Raw genomic sequence first — 13,689 nt, 5'->3', positions numbered from 1 at the left:
TCTGACACATAGTAAGTGCTCAATAAATCCTTTTTTGACTGAATGAAAGGAAAACTTGCTATAACTTAGAAGAGAACCAATGCAGTGAGACAGCCGAATCTCGTGCTTCCTTTTTTTTCTCATGAAATTTCTGAATTTGGATCCATTCACTTCAACATCTATGTGAACCACAAGATGAAAATAATGAGAGATATTTTCCAAGTGTCTTGGAAGGGAAAATCTCCATTTCTATTCCTGACAGTGGAAGACTGATTTAATCTTCCTCAGTAGTGCTCCTGGAAGTTTTCTTCCTGTGTCTCATCGTTAGAGTTCAATGTATTTACTCCTTGTTAATGAATTAATTTGTTGAGTTCTGTAAAATTCAGGTTTAAAAATGACCAGGGATGGATGTCTGGCTGACTAATCAGAAGAGTACATGATTCTTGGTCCTGGGGTTGGGCCCCACATTGGGTATAGAGAGTCCTAAAAATAAATAAACTTAAAAAAAAAAATGACCAGGGGAGGGAAGTGAGGTAAGTTATTGGCAAAGACACAGACCACCCAGCTGAGGATACAAACTGGCCTCAGAACATTCCCTGGCATTTCTCCATCTTTTTTGTTTTGTTTTGTTTTGTTTAGAGTTAGACAAGCCTAGATTTTCTTCTTTTAAGTCAAAATATATTTAACATATGATATTAGTTCCAGATGTATTATATAGTGACTTGACAATTATATACATTAGGCAGTGCTTGTCACGATAAGTGTAGTCACCATCAGTCACCCTACAAAGTTATTACAATATTAATGATTATATTCCCTAGGCTGTAGTTTTCACCTTCATGACTTATTTATTTATATTTTTAAAAGATTTTATTTATTTGACAGACAGAGATCACAAGTAGGCTGAGAGGCAGGCAGAGAGAGAGAGGTGGAAACAGGCTCCCCGCTGAGCAGAGAGCCCGATTCGGGGCTGGGTCCCAGGACCCTGGGATCATGACCCGAGCCGAAGACAGAGACTTCAACCCGCTGAGCCACCGAGATGCCCCATGACTTACTTATTTTATAGCTAGAAGCTTGTGCCTCTTAATTCCCTCTACCTCCTCTCCTGCAACCATCAGTTTTTTCTCTGTACTTATGGATCTGTTTCTGCCTTTTGTTTATTCCTTTTTTTTAGATTCCACCTATAAGTGAAATCATGTGGCATTTGTCTTTCTCCATCCGAATTATTTCAACTTAGCATGATACCTTCCAGGTCCATCCATGTTGTTGCACATGGCAAGAGTTCACCCTTTGTATGGCTGAGTAGTATTCCACTGTGTGTGTGTGTGTGTGTGTGTGCATGCGCACGTGTGTACACTACATCTTCTTTATTCATTTATGGATGGACACTTGGGTCCCTTCCATTATTTGGCTATTGTAACTGGAGCTGAAATATACAGAAGGGCATATATATCTTTTCAAATTAGTGTTTTCATTTTCTGTAGGTAAATACCTAAAAGTAGAATTACTGGATCATCGGATAGCTCTAGCTTTAGTTTTCTGAGGAATCTCCATGCTGTTTCCAGAGTGGCTGCACCAGTTTGCATTCCCACCAACTGTGCAAGCGGGTTCCCCTTTCTCTGCATCCTTGCCAGCACCTCACCAGCACTCTGTTCTCACTGGTCTGAGGTAGTATCTCATTGTGATTTTGATTTGTGTTTCCCTGATGATGAGTGATGTTGAGCATCTTTTCATGTGTCTGTTGGCCATGTATGCCTTGTATGTCTTCTTTGGGAAAATGCCTATTCAGGTTCTCTGCTCAAATCAGATTATTGGGGGGGGGGTTGGTATTGAGTTGTATGAGTTCTTTAAATATTCTGAATATTAGCCCCGTACCAGATACATCACTTAAAAATATCTTCTCCCATTCAGTAGATTGCCTTTTTGTTTTCTGATGGTTTCCTTTGCTGTGTGGAAGCTCTTTATTTTGCTGTAGTCACAATTGTTTATTTTTGCTTTTGTTTCCCTTGCCTTTGGAGTCAGATCCACAAAAGTGTTGCTAGGGTCAATGTCCATGAGTTTACTGCCTATATTTTCTTCTAGAATTTTTATGATTTCAGGTCTTACATTTATGTTTTTAATCCATTTTGAGTTTATGTTTGTGTCTGATAAAAGAAAGTGGTCCAATTTCATTCTTTTGCATGTTGCTGTCCAGTTTTCCCAACACCATTTGTTTAAGAGATTGACTTTTCCCCATTGTTCTTGTTTCCTTTGTCGTAGATTAACTGACTATATTGCATGGGTTTATTCCTGGACTCTTTCTTCTGTTCCATTGATTTACGTGCCTGTTTTTGTGCCAGCACCATACTGTTTTGGTTACTACAGCTTTGTATATAACTTGAAATCTAGAATTGTGATGCCTCCAGGTTTGCCTTTCTTTTAAGCTTGCTTTGGTTACCCAGCTTCTTCTGTGGTTCCACACCAATTTTGTTCTAGTTCTGTGAAAAACACTACCGGTGTTTTGATACGGATTGCACTGAATGAGTAGACTGCATGGGGCACATCATCTTATCAAGGTGAGCTCTTTAACTCCCAAGAAAGAAGAACTCACAGTTTTGCATTGCCAGAACATTCCCATTCTGCCTACAATTTGGGGAAAGAACAAATTTGCAAGGGAAGAAACCAAGGATCACAAAAAGGCAAAAGACCTTTTCCTTAGTCCCACTCCAAGATGGTGAGATAGATAGTGAATAGAGAGCGTTAGTTTGGGTCACAGAACCCAGAGACCAACTTGACTATTTTGCAGCTCCATTCCAGAGAATGGCATTCCCTGAGCACCAGTGCTTCCCAGTGCCAGGCAACAAAGGCCTTGTCAGAGCAGCTGGAGATGAGGTGATGCAGTCCCCAACCTCACCTCATTCAAACTGCAAACTTCCAAGTCTCTATTCTACACCAAAGTATGTTCATGCTTCCCTGGGGTTCTGTCTGCAGATGGAAGTGGACCAAAGAGTTTGGAGGCATCTCATCCACGTTGTGCCTGGCCCGAGGCAACTTTGCTAAGTGCTCGGGAATCATCTCATTCTTGTTCCTTAATAGCATTATTCTTTGAAAAAATGAATTAATCACAACCTCTTGAAGCTGTTTAAGTATTTTCAAACCTAAGGAACAAACTGCCAAAAACAAAGTTGATACTGGAAGGAGATGCCTTTCAGTATTGGGCCCATCCTGTGCTGTAGCATGGAGACCACTCCCTGATCTATCAGTGTATACAGTTGCATGATGGACCTTGAGCAAGACTTGGGAGACAGAACACAAGGGTCTGATTCCTGGCTCTGCCATGCAGTAACTGACCGTTAGGTGAGATTTCTAAGTCTTGGTACATTAGCTTCCCAGGACTTCCATAATAAGTACCACTAACCAGATGGCTTGAATCAAGGAATGTATTGTCTCACAGTTCTGGAGGCTGGAAGTCCAAGATCAAGGTGTCAGCAAGGTTGGTTCTTTCTGAAGATGCTGAAAAAGGATCTGGCCAGGCGCTCCTTCTCCCAGCTTCTGGTGGATCCTGGCAATCTTTGTCATCCTTTGGCTTATACAGCATGCATTCTCAGCCTTCATGTTTATGTGGCGTTCTTCCTGTGTGCACCTCTGTGCCCAAATTTTTCCTTTCAGTAAGGACACAGTCATATTGGATTAGGGCCAACCCTAGTGACCTCATGTTAACTTGATTCTCTCTTTAAAGACCCTAACTCCTAGTAAGGGTACATTCTGAAGTGCTGCGAGTTAGGACTTTCATGTACAAATTTGTGGGGGTCACAATTTGACCCATAACACTTAGCTACTTCTCTTATCTAGAAACAGGGATCACAATGCAATTCTTCCTCATATAATTGTCATGGCTGGGAGAATGCCTCACACAGGGTAGGTCTGCAGGAGGCCGTTGGAAATCTCATCTGTCTGAATGTGTGTGTACGTCTTGGTGATATCTGGGTTAGACTGAGCCCCTAGGGAGTAGGGCTCAATTGGAGTTCCCATCCTGTACGTGTCCAACACATGTGAGCAGATGTTTGACCCAGTGCATTTTGATGATGGTGAAGATAAAAGACTGGCTAGAAAAATCTGATGACAGATGAGCCAGGGCTGAAAAAGGTTTGATTCCAAGGGCTGGGGAGGAAGTGGAGGGCAAGGAACCCCTGAACACTGATCACTGGAGTGCACACTGATATAAATACTCTGGAGGGTAAGTTGGCACTATGCTAATGGGGGAGAAGCTGTGTATCTGATGCCCCAGCCATTCCACACCCAGGTATGTACTCTAGAGAAATGTTCACACCTGTGCCCAGGAGGTATGTGTAAAAGTGTTCATAGTATTGTGAACGTGAATAAATGCGATAAAGAAAAAATATATTCATAGTACCATTGTTTGTAAGTGAAAAATGACCTAAGGGGCACCTGGCTGGTTCAGTCAGTAGAGCACGTGACTCTTGATCTCAGGGTCATGAGCTCAAGCCTCACGCTAGGCATGGAGCCTACTTAAAACAAAAACAAAATCTAACAAAAAATAACCTAAATTTCCTAAACGTGATGTATTCACAGAGGAATAATATACAGCAGTTAAAGAGAATTAATAAGGCAATACATATCTCATGGATGAATCCCTCTAATAAATTTAAATAAATATTTAAATATAAATAAATAAGTAAATATAAATCTGAATAAATATTGAGCAAAAAAAAAAAAAGAAGAAATTGCAGAAGGATATATGCAATGGATCAGGCAAAGCTCAATGATGTGTTTGTTAGGATACATATATACGCATGTGCATAAAGAGAAGAAGGACAAGGCTGGGAATGGTGAAACACCAGACTGAGGAAGAGAGTTCATCTGGGGAGGACAGGTGCCGGGAGTGCTTCAACTAGAGTCCTAATAGTTCGGTTATTTTTTTCACCGAGGTGGCCACTAAAAGGTATCGGTTATCCCTGACAACTTCCTGAGTGTTTGAATTACAATGCTTCTTAAAGAACCAGGACTCAATCAGCCTTGCCTAAAGAGGAGGGGAGAAGCTGGGGCGCTTGTGGGGAGATTCAGAGCAGCTCTTGCCAGCCCTGGCCCCAGAATCCGGACCCCAGAGTACCCAGACCCCTAGTACATCGGACACCTGCTACACTGAGAGGTTGAGACCCAGAAAGGGGAAGCCTCTCCTGTTGACAGGGAGGAGAGGAGGGAAGGACATTCTGAGGCTGCCCCTCTTTGTTCTGAACCTAGTTATTGGCCCACACCCCCCCCCCTCCAAACAGCAAAGAAGCCCAGGGGAGAAAGCAGTGGGGCAGCCCCAGGAGAGGGGAAGGCACATGCACGTGGGCACATGTGCCTCCATCCCACGCACGCACCAAGCATGCAGGCTGACCCCCCACACACACACACACCCCCACATGCACTGGTTTTCAGACAAGCTGGCACGGACACCCTGACAGTTTACAACACTCTTACACCCCCTCGCGCTTGCAGGAATGCACGCGCGCACACATACAACACACACACACACACACACACACACTCCATCGGGACCCCAGAGTTGGCCGTGCTGTGGAGCCTGCCACCTGCAGGCCCTGTCAACCCCCGCCCCCCCATCTCTGGGAGCGCTGGGTTTTTCCAGCTGGAGCCTCACTCCCTCTACTGCAATCTCTGGAAATTGGTGTCTGGCGCCGCCGCTCCTGCCCATTATTTATTGATTTCCTCTGCCCCCGGGGAGACCCTCCTCTCAGGAGAGCTGCCGCCCCGGGAGCTGGGGCAGGCGGGAAGCAAGGCTGGGCCACAGGAGGCAGAGGGGATGGAGGGAAGGACGGTTCGGCAGCCCCCACCCTGCTCATCAAGCTCGCCGAGCCCCGCAGGGGCCATAAGCACCAGGCAGGAGGCCAGGAGAGAGGAGGGAGACTCCAGGAGGAGAGGACAGGAGGCAGCGCTGGGGGACCGAGCCCCCCTGAGCCAGCAGCGCCGGCTCAGACAGGCCACCCAGTTCCTGCACAAGGACTCTGCCGACCTGCTCCCCCTGGACAGCCTCAAGAGGCTCGGCACTTCCAAGGACTTGGTGAGGCAGCCCTCTCCCCCACCCTTCCTCTTCACCTCCCTCTGTCCTGGGGAAGGGGGTGGAGGGCTGGAAAGGACAGTCCCTAAGCCTTCAGATCCCCTCTCCCTTGCTGAGAATGGGGCAGAGCTCGTCCCAGCTAGAGGGGCTCCACTCTGACCGTTCTCAGACTCTTCACTGGGGATGTTCCCAGGGCTTGGGGGCTCCGGGAGACCCTGCTGGCATTGCTCAGCTTCTCCCAAATAGTCCAAGATTTATCCTGGGGTGATGAGGAGCTATGCTATTTAGGAAAAGAGGCTTGCAAGGACACAGGAACCTTCTGGAGCACTCATTTGCTGCTGGAAGGGCCTGGAGGCCTGGCTGGTTCAGGGCTGTGGTTTCTGTCCTATCCCAAAACAACAGATTCTCTCCTACCAGCTCTGGCCATTCACTGGGCTTTTCCCTGCACAATGGAAGCAGTAAGGGCCTCTGTCCTTTCCTAAGCCCCAGGGTTTTGTATGGCTCTTGGCTGGGCCACTGGCCTCCTGAGTACCCTCTCACTCCCTTGTAGGGAAACAGGCCCCTCCAGGCTCTTTTCCTTCCATCTCCATGCAGCAGCTATGGCCTTCAGAGGGGAGGGGGCGTGTGGAGGGTGTGTGTGTAACAATGAGGAGGTGAGTGGGCCAGGGGACAGCTGCCTACACTCATGTCCCTCTGGGACAGTGGTGAAGACCGTGGGCTTTGGAGCCAGGCAACTGCTTGGGTTCAGATCCTGGCTCTGCCACTTCCTACCTTGGATAGGTTGCTTAATGGCTCTGAGCTTGCTTCTTCATCTGCTAAACGAGAACCAAATTAGTAGTATCTCCCTCATTGGGTTGCTGTGGGAGTCGCATATAACTAGCTTCGAAGAGTGCCTGGAGAATAGAAATTGCTATCAGAGGTCTAATTTGTATTGTTCCTCCAGCTCCTACTCCATTTAGCTTGAGAGAAAATAAGCTCAAAGAAAGGAAGGCTTCCAAGCCCTTGTAACCTCACTCAGTTCCTCGTCAGAGGATCTGAAAGGAGGCCTGTCCTACAACCTGAGAGCACAAAGTCAACCCCAGGGGTCTCAGCCCAGCGTTAGCCAGGAGGCTAACATAGCCCCTCACTCCCTTTCCTGACCTAGCCCTACCAGATTCCTCCTAGACGAACGGTCCCCCTCCAGGAACCCAGCCGAGAGGCCACCGATTCCCATCTGATTCCCAGCAGCTCCCAGAGAGGAAAGGTGACCAGACCAAGATCTCAGTTCAGGGAACTTCAGAGCTGCTCCCTCCTGGCGGACATGGCGAGCACAGCTGAGAAATAGGGAGAAAGAGGGCAAAGGGGGAGCTGGTCCTTTGGCTCCCGGTGGCGAGGACCTCAAAGTCTCTATGGTTTGGAGACCATCCTACAAATTTCTGGCCCTGGAGAAGAGGCTTTATTAACACTACCATCCCAGAATGGCTGGGTCCTGAGATCTGCCTCAGGACCTCCCGGATTGATCTCAAGCAGTTTCGTTGTGTGGCTTTGGGAGTGAAGACATGGCAGCCTGGGAGGACCCCACTGTCTCCCTCCCTAGGATAACTCTGGAGCAAACTGCACAGCACTGGGGAGCCTGAAGCCTGTACTCCTAGTGGGAAAGGCGGGAGGAGAGCTGGGAACGGCAAGGCTGCTCTTTCTGGCCAGTCCCAGGGTTCACTGCCCTTTTCCCAGAGATGGGTCTCCTGGCGGCAGCCTTGTTGGCAGGAGCAGCTGGCCTCAAGGGCCTCATTAAACCAAGGGCAGAGAAACAGTCCCAGGTTCCCAAGAAGTGAGGATAGGTGGAGAAGCACGTGTGCAGCCTGGACAGAAATAGTCATTCTTCAACAAACATTTACTGAGTGCCTACTATATGTAAAGCTAAGCCTTGGGATACAAAGACCTGACCTCACAGGCTCTCCAGGCTAATGGGGGAATTAAAATCCACAAATTCCATCTGTGAGAAACATTACAAAGGGAGCTAAGGGAAGGGGTGCTGGGCTGAGCCCAGTGTGCAGAATGAAGAGTTCAAAGAAGGGGCGCCTGGGTGGCTCAGTGGGTTAAAACCTCTGCCTTCCGCTCAGGTCATAATCCCAGGGTCCTGGGATGAAGCCCCGCGCATCAGGCTCTCTGCTCGGCAGGGAGCCTGCTTCCTCCTTTCTCTGCCTGCTTCTCTACCTACTTGTACTCTCTGTCTGTCAAATAAATAAATAAAATCTTAAAAAAAAAAAAAGTACAAAGAAGTCAGAGAGGGCTTCCTGGAGGAGGCAAACCGCACATTAATTACAGGATATGTATGGAATTTCAGACTTAAATACAAACCTCTCTCCCAAATAAAGAGTAGTTCTGAAAAAGTATCCAGTTATCCAGGCTGGCTAGAAAAAGAGGACAAAGAGGAGTCTCGGGGTGTGGGGGTGCTGAGCAGGAGCCAAGGTGTGGAGGCAAACAGCAGCGTGCTGTGAGCAGTACAAACAGGGGCAGGGGGGCAGCAGATGTGCCGAGTGGGGGATGAGGCTAAAGACCAAGCAGTGGCCAGGTCCCCTGGGCTGTGCATCACCTTAGAAAGTTTGGGCTTGGGGCGCCTGAGCCTGGGTGGCTCAGTGGGTTAAGCCTCTGCCTTCAGCTCAGGTCATGATCTCAGGGTCCTGGGATCGAGCCCTACCTCGGGCTCTCTGCTCAGTGGGGAGCCTGCTTCCCCCTCTCTCTCTGCCTGCCTCTCTGCCTACTTGTAATCTCTGTCAAATAAATAAAATCTTTAAAAAAGAAAAAAAAGAAAGTTTGGGCTTTATCACGTAAGCGACAATACGCGGCTGTGCTTTGATTGATTTTAAACAGGAGTAACAGAGTTAGTTTTGTTTCACTTTGGAGCTCCTCAGACTTCGACTTATATGCACAAATCATCAGGGCATCTTGTTAAAAGGAAGCTTCTGATTCAGTTAAGTGTCGCTTCCAAGTGACATTAAGGCTACCGATCTGAGGATCACACTCTGAATCGTGAGGGTTTTAGATTCATCACTGGCCTTGAGCAGGTGTATGTGGGAGGAAACAGTACTGGAGGCAGTTTCTTGGGAATTTAGGGAGGGCGGTCTGGTGACCCAGACAGCTGGGGTGAGGCTTGAACAAAACCAGTAAGACAAAGCAGGGGTGGACTGGATAAATACAGAAGACAAAGCTGACGGAACTTAGGAAGTGAAGTGACCAGACAGAGTAAAGGTGGTTTCAGGTGGGGAAGAGTTCAAGCATCCTAGTTTTGAGGATGTGACTTCTTTTGTTTTCTGTTGTTGTTACTGATTTTTTTTTTTTTTTTTTCATCACATCACCAACCCTGGGATCTGCAGTACACGGAAGGGTGAGGTCAAAGGGGTAACAGAAAAAAAGTAAAAAATAATGTTCTAGACCGGCGATAAAAGCTCCCCAATCATACTAGTTTCTGAGACGTCCTGTCACCTATAGGTCAGTCTAATCTAAAATGGACTGTTCTCCTGTTCCCATTTCTTCATTGCTGAGCCATCCCCTGGGGTCCCCTGAAACTGGCATGATGTGATCTTGGGGTTGAGTCTGCTATAACGCTCTGACTGCTGGTTCCTTACTCTAGTGAGATGCAGGACTGGGGTGGGGTTGGGAGGGGGGACATTGTGGGATGACTCCCAGGCGGGAGAACTGAGTGGCCTGGATACTCGGGTTTAGACCCGTCTGCCTTCTTTATTTTGGGACGGAGCCAGCAGCCGCATAGCGTGATCCAGAGACGCCTGGTGGAAGGAAACCAGAGTCGGCTTCAGGGGGAGTCTCCCCTGGTGCAGGCCCAGATTCACGGCCAGGAGAGCAGGAGGAAGACCAGCAAGACAGAGACTCTGGCTCTTCTGGTCAACTGCAAGGTGAGAAGGCCCCCCCAACCCACCACGGCACAGGCTTTCACGAACAGTCCTGCCTGTGACTGGCGCACTTCTGCCAGCCCCTTTTCTCCCCTGGGCGGTGGGAGAAGGAGGGAGGGAGAAAAGGCACCTCTCCCCGCGGCTTGGACCAAAAAATGGAATCCTGTACATTCTTTACTCTCTGCCTCTTCTCTCCGTGCTGTTCCACCTGTCATGGTCATTCCTCCTTCCTTTTATCAAATATAATCTTCGAATGTGAATGTGTAAATGCTCTTCAATGTCTTGTATGTCCATGGACCACCGTGCATGTAGGCAGCCTGCAACCCCACCCCCAACCTACACACTCAGAAAAAGCTCGTGCGTTCCAAGGTGACAGCCTCATATGGTCCCTCCTTCTTGAAACCCTCTCTGACTTCCCCAGGAGGAAACAGCCTCTCCTCCCTCTTGTCTAGGGCACTTCACACCCAGTCCTTTCGTAGACCTTAACACTCGCTAGTGTGCACTAGTTACTGACACTTCCCTCACGCGCAAGCTCAGCCTTTACCCCTGTGCCTCCCAGCCACAAATCTCACACACAGCAGGTGCTCAACAGACGTCTGGGATGAGAAAATTACGTGCATTTGGGGTATCCAATCGTCACCCTATATGTCTGTGTATATCCAGAAGAAAGCGAACCAGTCTTCGTTTCCGTGGTAAGCTTGGCGCTTACCCACATCTGAAGTTCCCCGCAGGGCGGCCTGGTCTCACCCCCTCCTCTATGCCTCATCCAGACCTCTCTAAGCCAGGCCCTCAGCTTCCCAAGAATTCCTCTCCATGAGCAGATCTCCATTTCTGGCCAAGTTATTCCCAAGAGTATGGACTCCCCACGGGCAGCTCTACTTCCTTTTTGGATTCCTTCCTCTAAGCTGGTGTGGCCTCAACTGGACAAGTGCCATAAAAATCACTTGGAAAGATTCAATTCTTTCCTTTCACTCGTTTCGGAGAGGGAATCATCCAAGGCTGGGAAAGGTGAAGGATCCAAGCCCGATCCATTTTCCCGGGGGGCTCATGGAGTCTCCCATGACCCTCTTTCTCAGTGCCGAGACCAGGAGCTTCGGGTGGCCGTGGACACAGGCACCCACCACAACCAGATCTCTGCTGGATGCCTCAGCCGCCTGGGGTAAGGGCCCAGCCCGAAAGAATGGATGGCGGAAAAAATTCAAAAAATATTCTGAAATGACATAGTAGTAGTTGTATGACTCTATGATACACTAAAAACCACTGCATTTATAAAAGGGTGACTTTTAGGGTATATCTAGTATATATCAAGAAAGCTGTAGTTAAAAAATGAGGGGGGCTCTGATAGCAAAGACAAGGATTTCGACACCACATGGGGCCAGGTTATTGGATGAGAACCCAAGTGTGGTGGGGAGGGGTATCAGCTGACTAAGGGGCTGGAGCTGGGGCTGGGGCTGGGGGCTGTGGGGGCCATAACCTTTGCTTCCTAATCACAGGTTAGGGAAGAAGGTCCTCAAAGCCCCGGGTGGGGGCCTGGCACCTGGGCCCCCCACCCAGGTGGAGCAGCTAGAGCTACAGCTGGGCCAGGAGACAGTGGCCTGCTCGGCCCAGGTGGTGGGTGAGTCCTCCCTTCATTCCCAGCCCTCTTCGTCCTCTCCCACCTTCCTCTCCCGGCTGGGGCAAAGGCTGGCACCCTACGGGGTGTCCCCAGTCCCTGGGTCTGGATCTTCAGACCTGCGGGAGGGGGAGGGCAGACAGCAGGGAGCATTGGCAGGAGGGCACCGGGACCGCTGGGGGCCCCTCCAGCCTCTTCTGTTTTCAAACGATTCTGGCAGACGTGGAGAGTCCCGAGTTCTGTCTTGGACTACAGACTCTACTTTCTCTCAAGGTAAGGAGGATGCTAGCGCTTGACTCCCACTTGGGGGCCTCACCCAGAGGGCTGGGAAAAGGAGGTTAAAAGGCACAGGTGTGGTCAGCTTCTGATAAGGAAGACCTAGAGATGTCTTGATTTCACCTTTGCTTCCTTAGAGGTTTCTCATTTGCCCACAAGCAAAAAATAAGAACCAGATCCCACTGCCCACCCAACCCCCACCCCCAGCCCAGGACTCCAGGCGAATGGAAGCCAGGGGGAAGAGCAAGGAGTAGGGGGAGCCTGTGGGAAGTGGGAGGGCCCCCCGAGAGGGGCTCCCTGCTGAGAGACGCTTGTGTCCCCTCCCTGTCCCCACAGTGCTGCATAGACCTGGATCGTGGAGTACTACGTCTGAGAGCCCCCTTCCCAGAGCTGCCCTTCCTGCCTCTGTACCAAGAGCCTGGCCAGTGACTGCTGAACCAGTCTGTCCCCAAGGGGAAGGACCTTGCCTTGGGGAATTGCTGGATGGAGGAATGGGGCATCACTACAGCCAAGTAGCTGGGGATGACTGAGTCTGTCCCTCCTGTCGCCACCCTGTCCCCTGCCGCGCCGTTTCCCTCGGTTGACCACATTCCTCTCTGCTTCCCAGCCACTGCCCAATCCTCCAGGAGTCTTCCAGAGAGAGGGCCCGTGACCTCAGGGGCCTGGCTTCTCTCTCCCTGTTCTCCTCCAAGTTAGGACTGCAGAAAAGGACGTTAAGCATGGCGTGGTGGGAACTGGCCCGAGTCAAAGGCCGCAGCCTGCACCACCCTTCCCGTTCCCCGCCGTCCACGCTTCCCACCCCTCAGTGGCCTTCACTCCTGCATCCTGCCCACCTCGGCTTCAGGGGCTCGTTACCTCTCCCAGCTAGACTGCCGCACCTCACCCGGGGTCCTGTCCCTGCTGACGCCCACCTTTCTGATTCCGCACATGACTGCTCACAGGGCAAGCGAGTACTCCGGTACACCGGAAGGGGAGGACGGCCAGGCTGGGGGCTTCCTTAGTTACCTTTTCTGGGGCTGCCAACGTCTGAAGTGAGTAATCGCCCCGTGCGAGACCTCGGATGGACCTCCACTACTTCCCCCCGCAGCTCTCCTCCTCCCCTCGCTTTTTTACACCTCGGGACCCTGAACTCTGGGGGGTGGGGTGGAGGGGCCCTGTCAGGAACTGCCCCACAAGGTGGAAAGGCGGGCAGGTGCTCAGTCCTCAGCCTCCACCTAACCAGGATTCCTTCTTGTTTCTGGAACTGTTCACCTCGTTAGACCTCCCTTCCCCTCATGTCTGCCTCCTGGGCTTGAGCTTGTCCGATTTTGGAACCAGTGGCTTTCCATCCACCACCTGGCTGTGACCCAAAGGGAAAGGACAAGGAGGCTTTTTGTTTTCAGTGTGAAGAGGGGAACTCAGACCTTAAGAAGCCGGACCCTTGAGTGCCTTTTGGGCTCGTTTCAGTCTCTCGGGTCATGGGTTCAGGGTAGAGGAAGAGAGTGGTCTAACTAACCTCAGCTGGGAAACCAGAGTCCTTGGAGTGGAAACGCAATCTGGAGCCCGGGGTAGATCAGAGAAGCAGGCTACCGGCTACCACCCAGCTGCCTTCTGACCTCCGGTCGCGCCTCTCCCAGCTACGTCCCCTGCCCTCAGAAGCAGCAGAGGGGGCACATGTGTAATAAGGATCCCCTCAGGCCTCCTGCCCCGCCCCATCACCTCTGCTTTCCTGGCGCTGCCTTTTCTCTTCTGCCTCTTGCTGCTTCTATAATTGCAGACCCCGGACCCAGGGGCTGGCCTTCAGCTCAGCTGCTTGTCCATTTGAATAAACACCTGTTTCTCTATGCCAGTCTCCTCCTCTGGACTTCCTCCATGTTGATCAGCGTCTGCACTGG

At 50.1% G+C, this 13,689-nt stretch overlaps 1 protein-coding gene across 1 annotated transcript; it reads left to right on the top strand.

Annotated features, from left to right (window-relative positions):
- Nucleotides 1-5,518: 5,518 nt before the first annotated feature.
- NRIP2 (nuclear receptor interacting protein 2) lies at nt 5,519-13,638 on the top strand. Its single transcript, XM_059184499.1, has 6 exons — nt 5,519-6,043; nt 9,778-9,930; nt 11,004-11,086; nt 11,421-11,542; nt 11,760-11,812; nt 12,152-13,638. The coding sequence occupies exons 1-6, from the start codon at nt 5,786-5,788 to the stop codon at nt 12,242-12,244; spliced, it is 762 nt and encodes a 253-aa protein (XP_059040482.1). The 5' UTR covers nt 5,519-5,785; the 3' UTR covers nt 12,245-13,638.
- Nucleotides 13,639-13,689: the final 51 nt, after the last annotated feature.

Source organism: Mustela lutreola, chromosome 8 (genome assembly GCF_030435805.1).
Source record: "Mustela lutreola isolate mMusLut2 chromosome 8, mMusLut2.pri, whole genome shotgun sequence".
Taxonomy (NCBI): domain Eukaryota; kingdom Metazoa; phylum Chordata; class Mammalia; order Carnivora; family Mustelidae; genus Mustela; species Mustela lutreola.
This window is presented reverse-complemented; position numbering and strand designations above follow the sequence as displayed.